The sequence below is a fragment of the Ambystoma mexicanum genome, chromosome 11, assembly GCF_040938575.1.
Source record: "Ambystoma mexicanum isolate Mex_15411 chromosome 11, UKY_AmexF1_1, whole genome shotgun sequence".
Taxonomy (NCBI): domain Eukaryota; kingdom Metazoa; phylum Chordata; class Amphibia; order Caudata; family Ambystomatidae; genus Ambystoma; species Ambystoma mexicanum.
This window is the reverse complement of record NC_090934.1, coordinates 382,463,303-382,483,825: the sequence shown is the minus strand read 5'-3', so window position 1 is coordinate 382,483,825 and position 20,523 is coordinate 382,463,303. Positions and strand designations below refer to the sequence as shown.

Here is a 20,523-nt window from a genome sequence, read left to right as displayed (position 1 = left end):
GGTGAGGGCAGTCAGAGGGGCAGCTATGGTGCCATAGTCTGCCATGAAGTTGCGGTAATACCCCATGAGTCCTAATAAGGCTCTCACTTGGGTCTCTGTAGTGGGGGTAGGCCAGTCTTGTACTGCTTGTACTTTACTGGGAAGAGGCTGTATCCTGCCTCCACCTACTTCATGTCCAGGGTAAACCACTGAGCCTTGTCCAATCTGGCATTTACTAGCCTTTATGGTCAAGTGTGCTTTCTAAAGAGCCTGTAGCACAATCCCGAGGTGTTTCACATGGTCTTCCCGGGTGGCGCTGAAAACTGCTATATCATCCAGATATGCAAAACAGAATTCATCCAACCCATTCAACACATGATTCACAAGCCTCTGGAAAGTGGCAGGTGCATTCTTCAATCCGAATGGCATTACCCTGAATTGGTAAAGACCGTCTGGAGTGGAAAACGCTGTCTTCTCCTTGGCATGTTCTGCTAAGGCTATTTGTCAATAGCCCGCAGTGAGGTCAAACGTGCTGAGGTACTTGGAGGCACCCAAGGTATCCACCAGCTCATCTGTTTGAGGCAAGGGGTGTGCATCTGTCTTGGTGACAGCATTCAGAGCCCTGTAATCCACGCAGAACCTCAATTCAGAAGTGCCTGCTTTTGGAACCAAAACCACAGGGCTGGACCAAGGACTACTAGAGGGTTCAATCACCCCAAGATCTAACATTTTGTTGACCTCTGTCTCAATGTAAGACCATACTTTGTCTGACATCCGGTATCCTCTACTTTTGGTAGGAACGCTGTCTCCTGTGTCTGTTATGTTTGCACCAAGGTGTCAAACCAGGGGACTGCGAAAACAGGGGGGAAAATTGCCTAAGCAAACTTTTCACCTCAGCCTGCTGATCAGAAGTCAGGTGAGGGGCCACTTGGACACCCTCAAAGGAGCTATCTGAAGGACCGCTTTGGAACAGGTCGGGGAGAGGTTCAGACTCCTCTTCCTCAACATCTGAAGCCAGTAGCAGTGCTGCGATTTCGACTCTTGGGACGAAAGCCTTCAGCCTATTTACGTGGAACACTTTTGGAGCCTGTCCAGGCCTTCCAAGGTCCACTAAATAGTTAACCTCATCCAGGGGCTCCACCACTGTGTAAGGGCCTGACCATTTGTCCTGTAAAGCTCTAGGCCTTATGGGATTCATGATAAGGACTTGCTGACCAGGTGTAAAGTTGATGAGGGAAGCATTCTGGTCGTACCAATGTTTCACCTACGCTTGTCCTGTCTTCAACTTGTCACTAGCCAGACCCATCAGAAGTACCATTCGTTTTCTGAGCCCTAACACATAGTCTACTACGTTGGTAGTAATTGGGGGGAGTGGGCATCTCCCATCCCTCCTTGACTATGGCTAAGGGTCCCCGCACAGGGTGACCAAACAGAAGTTCGAAGGGGCTGAAGCCAACACCCTCCTGTGGTACCTCTCGGTAGGCAAACAGTAAGCATGGTAAAAGAAGATGCCATTTTCTTCTCTGAGGTTCTTTCAGAGCCCCAATCATGCTCTTTAACGTTCTGTTGAAATGTTGAAATGTTCCACCAGACCATTGGTCTGGGGGTGATATGCAGAAGAGAACTAGTAGGTGACCCCACATTCCTTCCACATAGCCTGCATATACTTTGACATAAAGTTGCTGCCTCTGTCAGACACAACTTCTTTAGGGAAGCCAACCCTAGTAAAGATGCCAAGTAACGCTTTTGCAACTGACTTGGCAGTTACAGTTTTCAATGGGATGGCCTCAGGAAATCTGGTAGCATAGTCGACTAGCACCAGGATAAACCTATTGCCTGAGGATGTTTGCGGGTCAAGGGCACCAACGATGTCGATCCTTACCATTTCGAATGGTATTCCCACAACTGGGAGTGGTACCAATGGAGCTTGGATTGTTGACCCACTCTTACCAGATAACTGGCAGGAGACACAACTCCTGCAGTGACTTTCTACTTGCACCCCCATCTTGAGCCAGTAGAAGTGCATGGATAACCTTTGCTTGGTCCTCTTAATACCAAGGTGACGAGCAAGGGGCACTTCATGCGCCAGCTGCAGGAGGAAGGGTCTTACAGCAAGGGGAACCACCAACCTCCTATGGTCTCCTTCTGTAGACTCTGTGGGCTCACTGTATAGGAGTCCACCTTCCCAATAAATCTGATGCTTCCCAGGAGGTTCACCCTTAAACTGGGAGCAGGCCTGTCTCCTTAGCCCTTCCAGAGATGGGCACTCACGTTGGCCTCTACTGAATTCTTCCCGGTCAGGACCACCTTCTACTAACAAGTCTTTTAGTTCAGGATGGTCATTGGGGTCAAATACTTCAGGTATCACTGCCTCCTCATCAGGTCCGGGCGATTGACCAACTTCCTCCACCGCAGTGGTAGGTGAGTTCTGGGGAATATTTTCTTTCCCTCGTTTTGGTTTCTTTACTCCTTTAGCCTTGGGTTTCCCCTTTGGCTGGGGCAGTGCATTAGTCTTGGCCAATGCTGCCCGTGTTTGAGACCGTGTGCAGGGTCTGTCAGCAGTGTCTCCTACGAGCCCTAAAGCTCTGAGATCGTTGCCCTACAAGACCTTTCCTGGGACGTTTCTCTGAAAGCTCACTGGAATCCTGACTGCTGTACCATTTAAAGTAAGATTTACATGTATTACTGGAAACATGCGAGGTGGGCCGTCAGCCAACTTAGTGGGCATCAGAGTAGCTCTGGCAACCTCCTCTGAGTCTACCAAGGTAGAATCTACTACAGTTCGACTGCACCCACTATCCCTAAGAGCTGGAGTATCTACTCCATTGATCAGCACACTGTCTTTAAAGTAGTGCTTGGTATTATCTAGAATCCTAGCATAAGCCTCTGCGACTTTAGTCTCCCAGGAACCCAGGGAAACTAAAACTACCTCAGCTTCTATCCCACTGGGGAAGGAGTCTGAGGATAAGAATGCTCCTGTAATCTCTTCTTCCTCGTAGGAGGAGAAGGCCAGATTAGCAGAGTGGACCCCCAAAGGTTTAACATTACACCGGGGATCCCCTTCACGTGGTCAGTTGCTCCACAAGCAAAACAAGATCCATTGGGTCTGTTTACATAGGGAGGCTTATTGTAACCAGAGTTCTGTTTCGGAGGCTGACCTCCACTACACTGTGAGTTCTCTTGTGTCTTACCCTTATTTTTCTTTTTGTGGCCCTTTTGAGAAGATTTATCAGATTCTCCACCCTCCTTATCTTTGGACTTTTTCGCTTCCTCCTGCTTACCAGGATGAGTTTTGTCCTCATGGGACACTTGATGTGACACCCATAAATCTGCTGCAATGGCAAGCTTCTTAGGATCTTTCTCCTTTGAATCTGCCAAATGCTGCTTAAGCTCAGGGGAAGAAGATGCAAAAATATGTTCCAGCATGACAAGACTTATCATACCTTCAAAGGTAGAAACCTTATAACCTTCGACCCAGCCTGTCAAGTTTTTTAAGGATTCAGTTACATAACATACCAAGTACCACCTTCTTTTTTCTTATACTCTCGGAATCGTTTTAAATATTGGGCAGGAGTCTTTCCAAACTTTAAAATGAGAGTTTGTTTTAACATTGCAAAATCTACTCGCTCAGCCTTCGACATTTCCATAATGGCACTGCAGCCAGAATGGGGCAGCCTGCTGAGTAACCAGGCAATTTTATCAGCATCGTCAACTTGATGAACTTCACATGCATACTCAAACGTATTCAGCCAGTCCATAATGTAATTCTTTTCCTCACACACACTGAGCAGATCTTTTGGAAACCTTGGATGAGAGGAGGCCCCAGACCCATGTCCAGGACCCTTGGATCCATTTTCAACCTGAAGCTTGGCCAGTTCCAACTGGTGATCCCTGTCTTTCTGTTTTTCGGCCTGTTCGATTTTTAGTTTGGCCATACTGGAATCAAGCTCCTTCTGCCTAAACAGCAGCTCTTGCTTCTTGAATTCAAGCATGGCCTCCCCATCGACACTAGCAGAGGAAACATTAGACATTTCATCCTCCCTGTCCTCATGGTCGCGGTGGACCAGTGCAGCGGCAGAACTGTCAATTCTACCAGTGAGAGCAGCCCCACCTCCTTCTGCACTGTCCTCGGAAGCTATAGCGTCAAGCTGAGCTTCTTGCCACGCCACGATTCTTTGGATCATATCCAATTTGGTGCCTTGAGAGGAGACACCTCTCTCCGCACACATCTTTTTCAACGTTTCGGATTTAGAAGCATTTAAAGTTAACAAGGTATTTGTTTCCATACTGTTATATAGGACTATGGCCTTTTAAAAGTTATACTACGACAATTCACTACGTATCCTGGTAGGAATAACTTGAAATGCCTTCGATCGTGCGCAACACTGGATTCCTTCAGTCGTATCCCACCGCTGTACACCAATTTGTTAAGATGGATTTCTGAACTCTGTCCTGGTGGGGCAGAGGTTCAGAAGGCCAGCCTAGTTTCTTGGAACAGGGTAACCTGTGGACAAGCCAGACCAATCAAGGTAGCGATTGCGGCGGTCAAGACTAGGTCTCAAGCGGGGTGAGGGTGACTGAAAGCCCGCAATGAGCACACAAAGCAAGGACGCTTACAAATTACTCCAAGCAAGTGTTATATTAAAAATATAGACACATTTATTACAAGGCCTCTGTAACATTGACCATAGTAAAGAATCACGATAAAACTCAAGTAAACCAACACATCACAATCAAATACAATATATATACAATTACCGAAGGGTCTAAAAAGTTAGAAGCACGAAATATACAGACCACCTAGATGGGGAGGAAAACAGGCAGTGCAAGTAATCGTTAGACCCAGTTCGCCTTCAGAGGCCACCTAACTAGAAGGAAGTCCGAGCCCTACGAAGAGTGGAGCCTTGTGCTCAAAAGTACCTGCACACGCTGGTGCCAATGGGCCAAGGGGAGTCTCTTTAAGGAAGTCAAGCAGTTCAGAGCGGTGAACAAAGGAGGGCGAACAGATCTCCGCTACTCAAGCGCGGCCTCCACTTGCGGGCAGAAGCAGAGCGCGAGTGCGAAAAAGGTGTGCTGTTTAACACAGCGAGGAAAAGCTACGGGCTACTGCAGGAGGGGACCAGTTCCTAGCGTTGCTACTCACCGGTCCCCGATGGAGGCAGACCCAGGCTTCTCTGCGTCAGTTTCAGTACTGGCAGGTTCAGATACGAGCAGGGGACGTCTCGGCGTCGTGTAGATTCCGCGGCAGCAGAAGTTAGAGTTGAGGATGTCCCAAACGCAGTGAACCCGCACAGTTTGTTACCACAGCAGGGCAACGAAGCGGCTGTGTGTATTTCAGCCCAATGTACACTTCTCACTTCAGACCTGGGAATGCCAAGAAGTGTACGAATCGTGTGAGAGTTTCAAGGATTCGGAATAAAGCAGCAACCTGACGGTGGTTACAGAGCAAGACTCCTGGGTAAGATGGTCAGTCCACTGGATGGCCCAGAGACGCTTCCGAAGGCTTACGTGCAGGAGATGATGAAGATGCCGAGAATAGTTGTTCCCACTATTCCAAAGGGTCGAAGTACCAGTACAGGCCTTCTCGTTCGATCAGAGGCAGAATGGTTTCACAGGGCGACAGCAATGCAGAGGAGCAGTCCTTCAGTGGGTCACCAGCGATTCCTCGGTTCAGCCTCTTAGTTGCAGGATACTTGGCTCCTGTATCCGTCGTTCGTGAGAACTCAGGAGATCAACATGGTAGTGGTGTTTCCAGCCTCCTCTTATCCAGAGTTTCCTTCGCGCCAAAACAGAGAGGAGCCAATGGGAGATCTGCTCACAAAACACTCACACCATACGTGGACCTATCACGGACCACGGTGGTCCCAGGCATTCAAGACACACTAGACTCTCTGGCACCCAGGATGTGTATTGGGACCAGACATCCCAGCCCACATCCTGGAGGCACACACAAGGCATGCAGAAGCCCGCGAAAGCATCTGTGTTTCGCGGGAAAGTACATGCCCAAATAAGGATGGCCCCGGGTCGGCTCTGTCATAAATCATCAATGTATCAATTGAAAAGGATACGGTAACCAAAAAAGGATACAATTGGTAGGGCTCTTCCTGATCCCTTTTCACACGACTTGATTGTAGTTAAGTCAAATTAGATCTTCCAAATGATACAACTCTCTAATTGATGAAACAGGCAGAGAGATGGATCACTGGAAAGGGCGTGGGTATTGTATCGGAAGTCAGCCTAGGATAGATAAAGTATCATAAGAAACTGTCCCAAACTCAACTCACTATGATAGCACAGTATTAGCATTAATTCAAAACACTGACCTTATGGAAAAAACGGAAGTATTCAACGAAAGTCTCTTGAAGAAAACCAGGAGTTGAACCAATGACAAAGGAGAGGAAGATTAGTAAGGGAGACTTAACCCGAACGGCAAGAGGCTCACACTAGATACCGGGTTGGTGCACCACAGGATAGCGTCCAAAGTACTGTGCACAAATGACCTTCCAATAGTTCATGAAATACTTCCTTTCCAACGAAGAACAAAAAATAGAAGTTCACCTGTTAACTATCACAGGTACTAAAGGTTCCAAGTAGTTCAGAAAACCACGTGCAGGATTGTACACGACAGCCAGGACAGCCGCGCTTGGAGACAGCGTTTCCACGTGGAGATTTGGCACGTAAAAGGATACACGGAGCCCAGGACAGCCGCGCTTGAAGTCAGCATCCGCGTGGAGATTTGGCACACGAACAGGATACACGCAGTCCAGGACAGCCGCGCTTGCAGACAACGTCCGCATGGAGATCTGGCACGCGAACGGGATACACGGCTCCAGGAATTAGCGTGTGGAAGAAAACACGCTACAAAAGGCCACAGAAGTTGCTGAAGGGAATGTGAGGAGTTCAGCTACAAAACGTCAAAAATGAATTAATCAGAAGCAGCGATCGACGTTTCCACGCTGCTTATGTACATACTGCCGTGACACACGTGACGGAACTAAGTCATGCGAATTTAACTACGTGAAAAATGCAGACGTTGTTTTCCTGGCAATGCATCGAACAACCTCCATTTCGAATGGAACGGTCTAGCGGTTCTATGGGCGTAACTCATTCTGTATGGAGAGGTTGTTCTCGGTCCAGAGATATGTCCAGCAGGCATGACAGGCTCGACCTGGGGAAGATGAAGGGGCAAGACGGTCTACGGACAGGACAAAGAACCTCGTGGCATGGCCATTTTTGAAGCCAGGCCACCCATTTTGGCCAAAAGCGAGAAGCGCGGTTAACAGGGCAAAAGGGAGTCCAAAAACACAAAGAAACGATCGCTGCCACCAGTCCCGTCCGTGAGATACTGGCACAGTTCGTTATAAATTCATCGAGAGTTACTAGGGCCTGTAGAATGACTAGAGACCCAAGAGCGCAGTAATGTAAGTTACGGTGCACTCTTGTGCCATGTTGCGCGAAAGCTGCAACATGAGAAAAGAACTACGGAAAACAACGTTTCCCGGTACTGACTGTCTTAAGGGCATGTCAGTTTCCCCGTAATAATGGAGCGAAAGCCCAGAGGAGTGCGGCAGAAGGCTGCGCTTCTCTGGCAAAGTCTATATCAGAGTGAAAACAACAGCAAAAGGTTTAGGGGTTGCCACATGGAAGGAAAATTACCTACAATTTAGAAATCTTTCCTAACAGGGCGATGCCCTCCTGGATGACTATGATGGTTTCGTGCAGGCGCTAAAGACCATGTTTGATTGCCCAGAGCAGGTTTACAGTGACCAAGAACGTTTATTGGACTTTCAACAAGGATCCCAGGATATGCTTACCTATGTGACCTGCTTTAAACAACTTGCCAAGGAAGCAGACTGGTCCCCTGAGGCTTATTTCACCCTCTTTCAAAGAGGATTGAATGAAGAGATAAAAGACGAGCTAGCCAGGGTAGTTCGCCCAAGTTCCTTCCAGGCTCTCATGGATATTTCCTTACAAATCGACTTTCGTATCCAGGAAAGAAAGGCGGAAAAGAAGAAGATTAAATTACCCTACCAAAAGGCCTCTACAGAACATTTCTCTAGACCTGAGCCTTCAGCTTCCCCGACCACGGACCCAGAACCCATGCAACTTGGGGCCCGCAAGAAAGCATGCAACGGATTCACACTGGTCTGTGCAGGTGTTGTGCCTCTGATAAACACCTTGTGAGAGAGTGTCCTATTGCCCCTCCACAGCGTTCGGGAAACGCCAGCTCCCGATCCTAGATGGAGCACAGCTTCGGGAGAGAGATGTTTGGTCCACATCTATTCCATCCTTGAACTCTCCTGGACAGAATAACCTTGTGATTCGCAGGCCTTTCTATCGCCTTCCAAGAAAGAATCTTACTCCATTCTGGCATTAGTGGATTGTGGGGCCATGGGGATATTCATAGATCATGATTGGGTCACTACCCATAACATTCCATATGAAACTCGAGACATCATGCAACCTGTAGAGGCTATCGATGGAAGACCTCTCTCTTCAGGGCCCATAACCCTTCAAACCAAAGAGATCCTGCTTTTTATAAACCACCATCAAGAGAGGATCAAATTCGACATCATAAGATCTGCCCATTACCCAATGGTTCTGGGTATGCCCTGGTTACAGAAGCATAACCCCTACATTAACTGGGCAGCAGGATCCTTGTTTCTTGGTTCGGAACATTGTCTGTCCCAATGTTTATCCCTAGACTCCTCGTCAGGATCCTCTGAAGATTTGCAAGCGAACCAGCAAGGTTCATACACTGTCTCGAATATCATCCAAGTTCCCAGGGGCTATCAGGCTTACACAGATGTGTTTTCGACCGCCATAGTTCAAGCTCTTCCCCCTCACAGACCTGAGGACTGCGCTGTTGATACTGAACCCTCAGCAGTGATTCCTTTTGGAAAGATGTTCATTCTATCAGAACCTGAGAAAAGAGCTCTCCGAGAGTACCTGGATACCAATTTGGAAAATGTTACTACACGACCATCCAAATCCCCGGTGGGAGCTTCATTGTTTCTTGTTCCCAAGAAAGATACCAAGGAGTTTAGGCCTTGTCTAGATTATCGTGGCCTTAATCAATGCACCCTCAAGGACCGCTACCCGTTGCCCCTAATCTCGGATATCTTGGAAGCAGTAAGAGGAGCTGTAGTGTTCACAAAATTAGATCTCAGAGGTGCCTACCATCTGATTCGTATAAAGGAAGGTGACGAATGGAAAACAGCCTTTAGAACACCCTTTGGTCATTTTGAATACTTGGTTATGACCTTCGGACTTGCCAATACCCCGGCGGTCTTCCAATGTTTTATGGACCGGGTGTTCTCCGATATGCTGTTCCTCTTCGTCATTGTATATCTGGACGACATACTGATATACTCTAAAGACCATCTGAAGCATGAAGAACATGTTAAGGCAGTTTTACAACGTCTATGTGAACATAAGCTCCTGGCTAAACCCGAGAAATGCCTTTTCCATGTGTCTTCTGTTCACTATCTTGGATTCGTCCTTAGCCCAAAAGGAATTGGAATGGACCGCTCGAAAGTAGACTCCATTCTATCCTGGCCTGTTCCAACTACTGTGAAACAAATTCAATCCTTCCTGGGGCTTGCTAACTTCTACCGGAAATTCATACCCTCTTTTTCGGAGATTGTACATCCGATCATTACATTGTTAAAGAAGGATACCCCCTTTCACTGGACAGCAGCCCAAGATGAGGCGTTTCAACGGTTAAAGTCGGAGTTTACACAAGCCCCTATCTTAGCCCAACCTGACATTGATCAACCCTTTCTAGTGGAAACTGATGCCTCTAACTACACCATCGGGGCAGTCCTGAAACAGGAATTCGATGACAAGCTAGAACACCCCATCGCCTATCTTTCTCGCACCTTGACTCCTAGTGAAACCCACTATTCTGTTTTGGAAAAAGAACTACTAGCCATCCGTCAAGCCTTCACAGACTGGCATCATCTACTCCTGGGAGCGAAACATCCTGTTCAGGTCCGAACGGACCATCGGAATCTTCAAGTCCTGCAATCCCTGGAATCTAGGAACAGTCGTCAAGCCCGTTGGGCCATCTTTTTTGCCCAATACCAGTTTCAAGTCCATCATGATCCTGGAACACACAATATAATAGCCGACGCCTTATCCCGACGTCCTGACTACGAAATCCTTGAAGATCGATCCTTCCCAAAGATGTTTCCCCACACAATTTTTTTTTTGCCCAAGCAATGAACCTCCTGGAGGATATTCGGATTCAAACTCAGTCCTCTGAAACCTGGAAGGAGTTTAATGGCAAAAAATCGATGGAACCTCAAAACGAAGGACGGATATTTATTTATGAAATATTGCCTGGTCATTCCCACTCAGAGACTACGACAAAAGATCACAAGCCTATGTCATGATACCCTTCATTCAGGACACCATGGCATTACCAACACCCTCATTCTAATACAAAGACAGTTTTGGTGGCCGAAGAAGAAGGATGATGTCCAGCATTATATCCAAACATGTGCAGTCTGCACTCAAAACAAGCATGACAACAAGAAACCGGCAGGTCTCCTGCTCCAACCAGCCCTGCCAACAAGACCTTGGGAATTCATTGCCACAGACTTTATTGTGGAACTACCACCTTCCAGGGGGACACAACTATCATGGTTACCATTGACTTATTCACTCACATGGCTCATTTTACACCTTTATATAAACTACCATCTTCCTCTGAACTTGCCAGAATCTTCCTGGAACACATATTCCGACTTCACGGACTACCCTCCAAGATCATATCTGACAGAGGACCCCAGTACATATCTCAGTTCTGGAAACAATTATGTCATATACTGGGAATCCAATGTGCCCTATCCTCAGGTTATCACCCACAGACCAATGGAGCTACTGAACGCATGAATCAAACTCTGGAACAATATCTTCGCTGTTTTGCCACCAAGGTCCAGAACGATTGGTCACTCTTAATACCTGTGGCTGAATTCGCCTACAACAATTCGGTTCACTCGGCTGTCAAAACCAGCCCCTTCTTCTGTAGCCAAGGATTCCACCCTTCGGTTCTACCATCCATTCTCCCACATCCTACCCCAGTTCCTACAGTTGACTCCTGGATTGAAACCCTCATCAACATACACAAAGAAGCAAAGGAACACCTAGAAAGGCCCAAAGAAACATCAAACACCATGCTGTCTCCAAAAGAAGACCAGGGCCTTCATACTCATTAGGTGATAAGGTCTGGTTGTCTTCGAAACTTCTACCCCGACACCTACGACCAATTAAATTGGCTCCCCGGTACTATGGCCCTTTCTCCATAAAGGAAGTCATTAACCCGGTGGCCTTTTGACTCAGACTACCAGAATCTTGGAAGAGGATCCACCCAGTCTTTCACACTTCTCTGTTGAAACCATACGTCCAGTCCTTTCGAAGTGCTCCAAGATCTACCCCTGTGATTGTCAATGATCAGCTAGAATATGAGGTTTCCAGAATATGCGACTCCAGGTACAGACGTGGTCAGCTACAGTATCTGGTCGAGTGGAAAGGGTACCCTCTCAGTGAATGCACCTAGGAACCAGTCTCAAACATAAATGACCCCAGACTGCTCCGAAGATACCACCTTGTACACCCGGGCAAACCCAGAGGAACTGGGTTTTGGAGGAGGCATGCTGTCATGAACCACTGTACGCGTCCCTTCTGGAATTCATGGCCCCTGACCCATAGGGGACTGAACCCAGCAGTACTCCCAACATGGCCGCGGAACGCTTTTTGCCAGTCTCTGCGTTGGACGCTCTACGTTCTACAAAGCAGACACGCCCCCGCGGCCCTGCGCGTGTCAACGCTACCACTTGCAGTAGTCAGACGTGTGTTGCCGGAGCTCGTTTAGCGATTACTTCTGATTCCTGGTTCCCGGTCCCCTGAATTCCTCTTCTTTCATCCTTCCCCTTTTTTCCTCGCCTTGCATATCCTGGATTTCCATTGCATTCGTATCTCTGAGTGCGAACCTCACCATTTCCTAGACTTCTTCCTGGACATCTGAACGCTTCCTGGAGCCGGGTCACGAACCGCACGCTGGAACCCGAAGACCCACGCACGGGGTTATATAAATCCCAAACAGTGCGAAAGAAGACATCTTCGAAGATCACGAGCAAACAATACAGAAAGTTGAGAAGGGGAAAACCTGTGACATAATGATGGTGGTTGGCAGGAAGCACTGAGCCAGTGGATGATTAGGAGGCAGCTTGTAGGTGCAGCTCAGTGGAGGACCTTGAAAAATAGACACAGAAGAGCAGAAGAGTACCTAGTCAGGAACGCATCCAGGCTCGGAGAAGGAATAAGATTTTAAGGATGAAACCCAAAGGTCCCGCTCAGGATCAGGGACAGGAAAAGGGAAGAAAACAAAACACTAACAAAAAAGCGAAGGCTAGGAAAAATGAGAAGCACTGACACGGGTTACTGCTACAAAGTAACAAACTCATTGAGACGCGTCTGTCCATGAGTGAGGACGGTTCTTCTAGCCCCTGCTCATTGGGCAATGAGGCCAGAAGCTAGCATAAAAGTTGTCTCAGCACCTGAAAAAATCCTTACCATACCGTACATGAAAGAAACCCAGGAGCCAGACCCCTACGCATGTGCAATAAATCCCACATGGCGATGCTCAGCGTTGATCCTCTTCCCCAGATACCCTGGTGGCTAGGAGGGTGCTGCATCCTAATGCACCCAGACCAGCCACAGCAATCCTGTGGCTGCCACCATCGGGGGTAATGGTGACACGCAGGACCACCCACTGTAGGTGACTCGCCATGCATGTGGTTTGTGTTCGTGGAGTACATTACAGTTACCACATGGGCTCTGCTTCGAGGTCTATAGCCAGTGCTCTGAAGCATCAGTGTCAGTGGCCGAAGGTTGGTGCAGCACAGCTCTATTGGTGGATATGCAAGTACAGCACTGCACAAGCTCAGAAACAGTGATGCAACGCTGCACTATGCTGGCTCAGCAGCACAGCAGTGTCTTGGACAGAGCCAAGGGTATGATCATCTGAGACAATGGGCCTCATTACAACCCTGGCGTTGGACCATGGTGCTATTAGCACCATGGTCCATGCCGGATTCCGCCATGGTGGATGGCGGATTTACTGTCCCATTCCAAGGTTGGCGGGGCAGTAAATTCCCATTCACTATTGCCCCTTCCCCATTCCCATTTTTGCCCCATAGGGCTCAATGGGGATGGGGAAGGCGCTAATTACGCACTGTAAATTACGGTGCCGTAATTAGCACCAAGGTCGCTTAGCGCCTTGGACTTTAACGCCTGCAAAAAGCAGGCGTTAAAGTGTGAATCTGGCGTTAAGGGTATAACGGCGCCGCAGCCTTTTACGGCGCCGTTAACCCCTTGACGCCAGGGTTGTAATGAGGCCCAATATGATGACACAATTTGAGAAAGACACAGACCACAGATTCAAAGTTCAAATTTAAATGATTTATTAAATCAAGTCAGGATGGTTGAAGGACTAACTTTCCCTTTGCAAAGGTGGGATTTCCCTACCTGAACGAAACTAAGGAAAGTCTGAGTCAGAAGTTTCCACCTGAAAGTCTGCCTGTGTCCGAAACCTATCCTTGTACTCACAACTAAAGCCAAATAAAGTTTAGGGATATCAATAATAAAAGAAATGGTGATCAAAACAAAGTCCAGAGCTTCTTCCAGCTCCTAGCTTTATTTTCAGCTCCCCTTGCCAAAGTTCAAACAGTTCCACAAATCCTTGAGGTTCCCGTCCCCAAGTTCAAGGCAACACAATTCCACACAATCCTCGGGTTTCCTACCACAAGTTCAAGGCATTACAGTTCCAAAGAAAAGCGTCTTGAGGGCTCTGTCCTCAAGACAGAATTGGAGTTCATCAAACCTCAGGGTTGCCTTCCGCAAGACTTCAACTTCCAACTTATACTTGGGGGGACGGAGTGGTAAAAATGCAGTGGTAATGCTATTACCGCTGCATTACCGATCTGCCCAATTCTGATTTTGGGTGGAAAGTGGGAGGTTTACTTCCAGCTTTTTGCTGGAGGTAAAAATCTCCACTTTCCACCCATTTGCAGCACTATTAACATTGCACAAATTGCGCCGTGGTAGTAGCGCCCAGCATGCCCCATAGAATCCTATGGACTCTTTGAAAAATGAGGATTTACCGCAACTCGGGATCAGGCGCTAATAGCACCGGACTGAGTTGTGGTAACGATATTTGCGTTGGCGGTATCCCGGCAGATTTACTGCCGGGATACCACCAATCTTGTGATAGAGCCCTTAGTCTTTTAATGTTCAGTACAACGCCAGATTAACTCAGCACTCCTTCTGGATTAAATTAACAGTTCACTTAAATTACTCCTTCTTGGTTTACTTCAGCAATGTGCTTAGCTTTCACAATGGTGGGTTTTCTGGGCTATGCACAGTTGTCAGACCACACAGTCCACCCATTGCAGGTCATGCAACCGGAAACCCTAGGCTCTTCAGCCCACACAAGTTCTTCTGCATTTGCCCCTGTGTAAAGAGTCACACTCACTTAGCTTCTCCTTGTCGACCTCTTGGCTTTATGTGCTGGTTCACACTCATTTGGTTTCTTATGGTTAGCCTTTTGGCTTTGCCACAATGTAAGAAAAAGCTCACAAATGTTAGGCAACCCCTCCCTCTAATGTGCAGACCAGTCAGCCCACTGTGGAATATGTGCAGATGTGGAACAAATGCTGCACAATGCCCTAGCTCCTTATTTCTCATTAAAACTCATGCATTCAGAACATATTCTTATTGCACATAAAAAATTCAACAGATATTTAAGACCAATACTAAAACATCACAGAACTATCACACCATTGTGTGGCGGATCAAGTTCATACATACCAATTACATAACAGTTAGAAACAACATTTTTAAATCTTTCAACAAGCGGTCAAGGGTAATTTTGCCTATTTGTTCGAGTGCATCAGTGCAAAGTGGGTATAGTGCATCAAAGTGCTATATAATCAAAGCAGCAGTTTACAAGTAATTGTTCTATTCATACAGGTAGGTATGAGCCTACACACAACACACAGCTACCAGTTCTAACAGTGCTGTAAGCATATATTTCCCTCTGCATAACTTTTATTACTTTCCAGTTCCGCTTCTGAGAAGGGTGTTTAAAGTACAATATTTGGTCTGCCACAACGTGTCACTTATCCTCTGCCAGTCTTTGGCCTTGTCGCACTGTATTCATGCATAGAATTCTCAGTGTGGTGATTTTATTTCTTCCCCACCTTTCTTTCATGCTCTTTCGCAAACTTCCACACTTGCTCTCTTATTTCGTATGCTGTTTTCAAATGGGAACTTTCACATTTATCTTTCATCAGACTGTAGCCTTTGCCCATAAAGTTTTCATTCACCTCGGTATTCAATATTTGCACAACAACTCATTCTCAAGTGTTCATTACTTGCTTAGCTTTAAATCGTATTTCCAAAAGGTGATTGTTTTAACTTTCAATTAATTCAGTATTCAAAAGTGTTCAATATATTATTCATGACTATGTCCAATTACTTTCAGATCGCTCTGCATTTACAGATTACTTGTTTCAGTTTGTTGGGAATTCTCAGATACTTGTAATTATTAGCGGGGTGCCCCGGACGCAGTGTTCCCTGAATTGCACTCATTGGTTGTGCGCAACCGCTCTCTACTGCTTTGTTGGTTCTCTGTTCGATCCTCCTGGATCTAAGAGCTTTGCCTCTCTCGCGGCTGCTACTGAGAGCTTCCCTCGCTCTCTCTCTTGCCGCAGCGGCTGTGGTCTTCTGGCGGAGCACAGCTTCCCGCTCCTCAGCCAGACAGTTAGACCCTCTCATGGCCCGCACTCAGCCTGGGTGCTTTCTCCTTCTCCGATCTCACGCGACTCCCAATTCTGGTTTCTCTGACATGCTTCTCTTCAGCCTGTTCCGTTCCCCTTCCATGGTGTGCAGCCCCACCTTTTATACTCCCGAAGGTTCCACAGGTATGGGTCAGTAGCTTTAATTGCCGGACCTCTGTCCAGCCTATTTGCTGGACATGCCTTACTTCCCCAATGGTACTCTTTCCTAGTCTTCTTCTTTGTCTCTAGAGTGGTGAAAAAATCTACTGGTGTTCACTTCTCGTATTCGCCTCTTCCTCGTCCCAGTACCATAGTAGGTTGAATGAGGAAATTTGAGTCAAGCTAGTTCACAGTAGCCCATAAATGCTGGGGGAAGGTTAGGTTGGTTCTCAGAAGGGAAAGAGGGATACCATGTCTCACCTGTCAGTACCCTTTTCCCAATCCCCAAGCATCCTCCACCCAGGTGACCCTACCTCGCTTCTTCACACCTGGGGTCAGGATTCAAAAGTGATGGCCTTTCCCTGGCCACCTAAAAAGAGGATCCAGGGGGAGCAGGAGTGAGGATACCCTCAGGTTTCTCACATTCCCCAACTGATGTAACTGGGAAAGCATGTCACTGGGGAGGGTTGATAAGGATTGTCACTCCCTGCACACTCTGGATAACGGATCCTTTGTTAAAAATTGGTAGGTGTTTTGCTCTATGACCTTTGGCCTCACTGGAAACATACTAAAATGGTATGACTGGTGGCTCCCTCTGAGATTCCTTATTTCAATACATCAGGTCAGTAACTTAATCTTGTGGGGGACATAGACTTGTAAGGCATGCTCTAGGAGTCTACATTCACTAAAGGGCAGAGATTGTTAAACTCATTTGTGAGGCTTGATCTAAAGAACACTGACTGTTACATTCACTTGCTAATCATCTTCTGAAATTGAGACATTTGCATTTTTTGAGACACTTGTCCTGGTGGTCATTTTCACTAATCTGTGGGATTTGTTTTGCCAGAATACTTTCCAGAGCTCCACCAGAAGAGGCCCACGGAACCAACTGACACACTGGGACGGATGTCTTCAGCTCTCATGCTCAGCAGCCAGCTCCTCACTACAGCCTCAGCCTCCACAATAAGCAGTCAGCTCCTCACCACATCTTTGTGCATTCCCAGTGCCCCTGTTGTGTTTCCCAGAATGAAGTAAGACCTATTTCATGTACTGATGTGTGAAGCTGATGTGGCAGAAACTCCAACTATGACATACAAGACAGGTGAACATTCAGGAAACCGCTATGATTATGTGGCGTTAAGCCCCTGTTCCAAGGGCTTGAATGGGGGTAACGGCCCGGCAGTCCAAGTTAATGGCCCGAGCGAAAGGCCATAAGCAACCCTTGTTGCCAAAGCGGTAACCTGGGGTGCTAAAAGTAAAGTATTTTCATTCATTGACTAAATATAGTGTTTTAAGATGGCCACCATGGAAAGGGAATGTGAGGCTCCGTACGGACCCCCACTTCGCTTTCCATGGTGGGCTGCGGGAGCCAAAGGGAAGGAGCAGCTGTGTCGTTGGCACTTGCTGCCGCCGAAATAAGGTAAGTAGCAGGGTGGGAAAGGAAAAAATAAATAAAAAAGGGGACAGAGGGTGGGGGAAGATAGTGGCGAGGGAACCGACCGTCAGGCGGCAAGGAACACGGGCTGCGATCCTCGGTTTCAGTCCACGTTCCTAGCCACTTGATTGGCTGGCTCCCCCCACCAGGGTGCTAATGGGTAAAAGGACAAACTGAGCACATTAAAGGCCCCACTCATTATAAAGTCATGCATGTCAACCTATTATATAAAACAAATTATATAAAGAGGCTTATTTCTAAGACTTTTGTAAATATCAAACCAAATTATATTGCCTCCTGGGGTGGTGTCTTAGATTTTAGATAGGTTTCTAGTTTTTTTTGTGTTTATGATATTTTGAAGAGCCGTATTTGGCCAGCATTTATTATGGCGATGTCAAACTGTTTGACTTGGCCCATTACCTGGTCAATTCTGGGTTGGCTAGCCTGTTTTGTAACTGAAGGGATGTAAACACTTACCAGTAATGTATGCTAATGGCCAAGCTTAGCAAGGGAGCCTAAACTAACAAAGGAGGTTTTGGCTGCCCCTCCGACCCCCACCAGGAGATGTATTTAATAATGTGTTTAAATTGGGCACTTTTAAGCACACATTTTGTTAATTGGTTTGGTAAGTTATTAAAACAATCCAAATCATGCTAAGTCACCAGCATTTTCCAATTCATCATCATGATGGCTATGCCAATAATATATACACGTATCACCACTTGAAGAACTCACTTATATTGGCTGTGCCTAATAATTCCTGTATTGCCACCATAAGAAGGCACTGTCATGAGCTGTGCTACTGTAATTCATTTCACTGTATGGGAGAAAGTGAGCTCTCACAGTCATTTCCAGGTAGTAGGGAAGACAGAGGCATCTTTATTGTCTTGCAAGGCAGTCATAGCTACAATTGTCTTTACTGGAACAATCCTGTAACAACCTGATCCATCCACCAGATCTCCACCTTTACAGGTCAAGCCACATGACATAATCTAAACTATTGTGACAAATCCAGGGAGTTTGTCCCGTCTTCCCAAGGGGGGAGCTGCCATCTTTGGGACTAGGGAAGTGAGCCCATCACACAATAGTCTCCGTAGGGGACTGGACAAGCGGGATACCACTGGGGGTGACCCCACTTCCGGGGACAAGGAATGTCCTAAAGACAGAAAGCCTCCCCTTTCCTAACAGTGTGACCTGTTTGTAGGATATGTGGGGACTAAGCAGGTGCATTATGTCCAGGGTCCTTTTAAGGTGAGAAGCTGGGTTTCCTACCTGGATATGGTGCTGCCTTTCACTAAAGATTCGGACCAACCGGGTTGTTCCTTCCAATCCATGAAGGAACCTAAAAATAGCCACAGAGCCAAAGAGAGGGAGAGCATCCACCGCGCAGGATGAAGCTCGGCCGACCGGAGCTGTGCAAGAGAGGAGTCCAGCGCAAGACGTATGCCGAAATGGGAGAAGGGGCATGGGAGCTCTGAAGAAAGCAGAGTCCCCAAGCACTATAGGGCCACTGAATCAGGGAGCATTGTCCTCACCACCAACAAAGACAAATAGCTTCTAGAGACACTGAGGCTGCCAATTCAAGTAGCTGAAAGAATCTGATTGGCCCAACATGGTTTGAAATCCATACTGGGAAGAGAAATATGGAGTTTGTTGTCTTCTTACCCAGCTGTGGTGAGGACAGCCGAGCACAGAGACTGGAAGCATGGCGACTGGCGGTAGCGCAAGAGGTGGAGCGGCAAGGCAGAGCGAGAAGGTAGCCCGGTGAGCGTTGTGCCCAGTGAAGCTCTGTGGAGGCTGCAGCGAGGTGAAAGGAAGCAAGCAGTGCTTCCTGACAGCCGCAGAAGCCGGGATGCTGACCGAGGACCGGACATCTGCAGGAGGTGCCTGCAGGGTTAGAGAGAGCCGCAAGAGCCAGAGGAGCACTTGATTCAGAGTCAGGGATGCAGAGAGAGTGCAATAAAGCAACCGTGAGCCCAGGGAAAGGGTCGGGACACTGAAACACTGTTGGGCATGGCAGGCATCGGAAGCCCTAGACAGTGGGATTGGAGTCAGGGTCCCACTCTACGAACTTGAGGCAGACCAAGAAGGGAAGTCAACGGGGCATTGTATGCAAAAGAAAGTCCTGGCAGGAGAATATGCCAGGCAAAGCCAAGTGTGTTATGTGGATTGCAGTGAATGTGGAAAGGATCTGACAGGAGAGTATACCAGGTGTTTTGTTAGTTAGGGAATCCCATGGAAGACCCATGCCCTGAGGATTCTGAATTGCAGTGAATAGGAAAGAATCTGGCAGAAGAGTATACCAGGTGTTTTGCGAGTCTGGGACCCACACCCAAATTGTATCAAGGAACTATATGGGAGAACCTGACAGGAGAGTATACCAGGTGTTTTTGTAAATCAGAGAATCCCAAAGAAGTTTCATGCTCTTAGGATTTTTGAATTACGTTGAAGGTGAAATGGACCTGGGGAAGGGAGTCATTTCCCCTGGAGTGAATTGCAACTCCAAGAGGAAGGGATTTATCCTCTTGGGCTACAAAGGACTTGGTTTTTCTTTTGAACTTTTGTTTTGGTGGAGAGAAACCTGGGGAAGGGAGAGAATTTTCCTGGAACTGTGAACATTATCCATTTAGAACTTTTGTTGGATTTATGCCTTTTTGTTGAATGTAATCATTTGCACACTTTTCAAGCCACAGACATTACCCTTAGCAACTTAGTTACTTTCAGAGTATGAGGGCTAGGATATGATTTCATACACAGTACATTTTTGGTTTGGATATCTTAACATAGGACAGCCCCTTTGGTTGAGGTAGGGACATACTTCCTAGATTAGGGATAGTGAGGCATTTTCCAACCCCTTATTTATTTAATAAAAGATTATGACTAACACCATGAGTCCTCTGTGACTATGTCTCATTCTCAGCTTCTTACAAAAACAAAATAACTACCAGGGTCTAAGGAACCCATAGCCCGAGAAGTGCCAACGGAGGAACAGCAGGGGTGAGACATGCTGATAGCCTGATGGTGGCAAGTCAAGAATGTGCTAGGGCTAGAAGAGCCCCTAGCCCAAGAGGGACCAAATGAGAAAGTAAAGAGGTGAGATATGAT

General features: G+C 47.2%; 1 protein-coding gene across 1 annotated transcript in view; it reads left to right on the top strand.

The window, feature by feature from the left end:
- AGBL2 (AGBL carboxypeptidase 2) overlaps positions 1-20,523 on the top strand; it is a 2,805,139-nt gene that overhangs the window by 2,734,039 nt on the left and 50,577 nt on the right. Inside the window, exon 22 of the mRNA XM_069623090.1 lies at positions 16,831-17,014. Coding sequence (XP_069479191.1) covers positions 16,831-17,014 — 184 coding nt within the window. The remainder of the gene's footprint in view (positions 1-16,830; positions 17,015-20,523) is intronic.